The sequence below is a fragment of the Pygocentrus nattereri genome, chromosome 29, assembly GCF_015220715.1.
Source record: "Pygocentrus nattereri isolate fPygNat1 chromosome 29, fPygNat1.pri, whole genome shotgun sequence".
NCBI lineage: Eukaryota > Metazoa > Chordata > Actinopteri > Characiformes > Serrasalmidae > Pygocentrus > Pygocentrus nattereri.
In genome coordinates, this window is record NC_051239.1 from 16,239,057 (window position 1) to 16,243,203 (window position 4,147).

The 4,147-nt window shown below is 47.1% G+C and overlaps 1 protein-coding gene across 2 annotated transcripts in view; it reads right to left on the minus strand.

Moving 5' to 3' along the window:
* mib2 (mindbomb E3 ubiquitin protein ligase 2) overlaps positions 1 to 1,057 on the minus strand; it is a 100,360-nt gene extending 99,303 nt beyond the window's left edge. Inside the window, exon 1 of one of the 2 annotated variants that reach the window (XM_037536204.1) lies at positions 432 to 1,057. In XM_037536204.1, the coding sequence (XP_037392101.1) occupies positions 432 to 444 (13 nt within the window). In that variant the 5' untranslated portion in view covers positions 445 to 1,057. The remainder of the gene's footprint in view (positions 1 to 431) is intronic. The other variant, XM_037536205.1, reaches the window with a different exon arrangement.
* Between the last annotated feature and the right edge of the window lie 3,090 nt (positions 1,058 to 4,147).

Here is a 4,147-nt window from a genome sequence, read left to right on the forward strand (position 1 = left end):
TCTACGCTGCACTGAGAGTGAGCAGGAAACAAAAACCCAAGAATCTGCTCGAATGTGTTCTTCGTGTCTGAATCAGTGACAACAAGCTGCAGTCCCGACATCATGACTGCGCTCCTTCACCCCGCGGGCGACCAGTCGGCACGTTAACGGCGCCTCAGCTAACAGCCCCTCGCCTTTCACGGCCAACATCTCTCAGGATGACGGCCAGAAAATGAGGCGACTGCCACCTAAACGCGGCGGAAATCTGCGCCAGCAGCAAATACAATTAACATCCCACCCACGTTACCGTTAGACACCGGAATCAGCGGAGCTGAGACACCGAGACATCGCCCCGGACCCCAGACCCGGACCCGGGCAGCTCCGCGGAGCCCGGTAGCGCTGGAAAATGAAAACAGACAGTCACACAGCGATGTGAGCGACTGCAGGCTTACCTGTCGACAGCATTAATGCCTCCACGAAAACTTCGCCGGCCCAGCGCTTAATTCGCTCAAAGGCTAAGCTTTAGACTAAAGCAAGCGACGAGCATGACTGGGTGAGTGAGCAGCTGGACAGGCATGTGTCATTAGTCTTTATCTACTGACTGAGGGCTGGCTAGCTCAGCTCGGCTCGGCTCGGCTCGACTCGGCACGGCTCGGCGTCTTCGCTATCAAAGCGGAGGCGCAGATAGCATTTGTGAGGCTTCACTAACCTTCCACGGGGGGTCTTCGCTTTCTTTGGCTCTACATTAAGTCCTCAAGTAACACCGCGAACCGACGCGGCTGTTAGCGGCCGGTGGAGCTCTGGAGAGTCGATCAAAACGGCTCGGCAGACGTGCTAGTTATGCTAACAGCAACAACACGGCGCGGAGCGGGCACTCGGGCTGTGACACTCCCACGCTGGACGTCGTCACTTTTATTTTTTATTCATTTCCCCCTCTGTTTCGCCCCAGGCGTTGTGTAGTTGCACGGGGCGTCTCAAAACGAAGAGTTGCTCATGTTTTTCAGTGACGTTTTCAGGCATTACCAGCTTAACGTTGAGCGGCAGGTTTCGCCGAGCTTGTGAGACAGCTGACAGAGCGTGTGTACGTTAACGACGTCCGACTCCTGAATCGAATCATTCCCGTGAACCGGTTCTTTTCGGTACAAAGAGCCAGTTCGTAAATCCGAACACTTAAGCGATGTTTACGAACGCGTTGAAGACGCGACACGATTATAACAAATGTAACCAGATTGAGTTGTAGTATAAAATGAGACATTTTGACACAGTAAGAGAAATATTTCTGTATTTCTACAGAAAGCGGCCCCGGCCTTCGCGGTGCCGCTTTCAAACCTCCACGGATGGAGTCATGCTCGTAAAACACGCAGACCTGTGTACAAGGTCCCTGAACGACGCAGCTGGCCTCGAAAAGATTTTGGTAGGATCTTCACGGAGTGTTTGTGAATGTATTACAGCCATTACGGCTTTTATTTGGGAGAATCGCTATTCGTTGTCCGGTAGCGCCCTCTGCTGTTCAGACATAATAATACATCAGATCACAGTAAACAACTCGATGGGACGTTCAGATTTTTTTGTTGTTAAATCGTGCTTGCTTTTAAAATTAAAATTTTCGCCGTACTTATTTATCCTAATCATATCGCATATTTCATTCGTACTACGATGTTTGAAAGTAATAAAATCTTGACAGTTTGGTGACTTGTTTTTGTTCTTTTTTGTTGTTGGGGAACTAACAGTTGTTCTCTTACATACTGTCAATGGTAGAAAACTTCCAAAATGATGTGTTTTCTACTGAACAGCAAACAAACATCTCACAAACGTGTGGCATGAGTGTTCGTGTGAGCTTTGCCTTTGACTTTAAGCATGCACTTCAGAGAACATCATACTACTCCACACACTTAAAGATGGGCCTTCGAGGGTTCTTTAGAAAAGGGAATGGTTCTACTTAGAACCACGAGTTCTATATAGAGCTAATGTATGCTTAAACGGTTCTTTGCATGGTGAAATGGTTCTTCAGATTGACGGAGAATGGATTGTGTGTCAGAGGCTCCCATTTACTGTTCAACTGTTTTGTGTTATGTAGCTTGATTTTGTCATGAAAATCCAGCTTAAGACGGCATGCACCATTTCCATCATATCAGCATGAATTATATCATAAACCTATGACTCCATAACTGTAACGTATATTTTCACATGTTTTACCGGCACAGTGGTATTTCACCAAGTGTTCACCAACCCCAGAGAGATGACAGAGTACTTATTAAAGAGTGGCTACACAATTTATTTAGAATTGGGCACAGGCCAGTGCACTTTCTTGTAGTGTGCCCCTCACAGATTACGCTGGTTAGTGGCTGTTTTAATCCATTTCTCATAATCCATCCACTCACTGACGGCTTTAAGGTTTGAGAACTAAGACGGACTCAACCAGACGTTCAAACAAGTCTTTGTACTGGTCTGGGCATCTTCATGCAAGCAATCAGTTTTAACTTCACTGCCGGACTCGGAGCAGGGGGGAGCCTCTAGACTGACGAAATCAAGCGGAGGTGCCCCCTTGGCTGCCCTTCACATAGAAAAAAAAAGATCTGAGTGCCCTCTAGGGCGACCCTTCCTACAATAGGTTATGCGTATGTGCTCTCTAGAGCAAGAAAACACGATAGCATGTCTTAACGAGCGCCTGTCTAGTGGGGAAAGCTTGACGCCGTGCCTTAACAGTGATTAAAACAATGTTTGCCCTTCCAATCTAAAAGGTGCTCGCTATGCCACCCACACATGACGGGATCCCAATGGGCGCCACTTCCAAAGAGAAAACAGGATGCGGTTCTGCATGAGGTACTCTTACACGTGGGAGAACATGAAGAAGTGCCCGGTTAGGTGCTCCTCCAGTGGATAAAATGTGACGCCTTGCTGTAAAGGGTCTCTCTACATGCATGAGGATGTGGGAACGTTTCCTAATGAATGCCCCTCTAGTGAAGGGATAACTTTAACATTCCCTTCATGTGCATTTCTGATAAAAAAACAAAACAAACAAAAACAACTTAAAGTGCCCCATCGGATGCCCTTCTGAGTGAGAAAACAATCCCAGTAAATGAAATGAGATGCAGTCTCCCCTCCAGAGCAGCCTTTCCCAACATAGGTGCTGTGACGAGAGTCTATGGGTGCCACCGAATACTTCAAAATGACGCTGAATTTACCTCTCAAACCCTGCTTACAGTCAAAACAGCGTATGGCTGTAAAATCTTTTCTGTGGACAGAAAGTTGGCAGTAACTTGGGCTAATATTTAACTAGGAGTCTGATTTCCTAGGAGTCTTATTTGGCAACCGTGTTTGCACTCTGGAATTAGACCTCTGAATTTAATCCATCCGTGCAGCGAAACATCCACACACATGCACACTAGTGAACACACACACTAGGGGGCAGTGAGTTGTCCGGAGCGGTGGGCAGCCCTATCCACAGCACCCGGGGAGCGATTGGGGGTTAGGTGTCTTGCTCAAGGGCACTTCAGTCATGGACTGTCGGTGCTGGGGATTGAGCTAGGCTGGCTCCCTAACCTCCAGCCCACGACTGCCCCCGTATGACGTAATCTCACCTGCACTGTCCTGGGTTTATATTTTTCCATGTACACTTGAGGTGAGGTTAGGTTGTGAGGTAAACCGTATTTGAAAGTGATCTGTTGCCAATGAGGACACGGAGTAGAAAAAACACTCATTCTAATGGTCAAAAACTGACATTTAAGTTTTTACTTTTAGCCACACCCCCTCTAGAATGATGCATCACTAAATAAAATAAATAAATAAAACTCAAGCACATACAAAAGGAGCTGGAAAACGCTGCGACAGGCAGCTTTTCTTTGAAAGGTTGGATCTGAGCCAGAGTTTGGATCAAGACTGAGATTGTGGTGCGTATGTCTGAGTAACAAGACGATGAATGCTCATTTTGGACGGAAACACATGACACACGTTTAAATTGACCAACCATAGGCCTTTCTCACGTGACGCTGAGGTGGGTCCAGTCCAAAGCAAGAGGGCCAGTGGTAGAGCTGTATGACATGCATTATGTTGTGCAGTGGGTGCCCTTCAAACAGCCCACTGGCTTTAAAGCGTTTGATCACGTATCAACATAAAAGCCAAGTTGACCTGTGATCTCACCAGTGAATCATGATCGACAAGGTCCAAA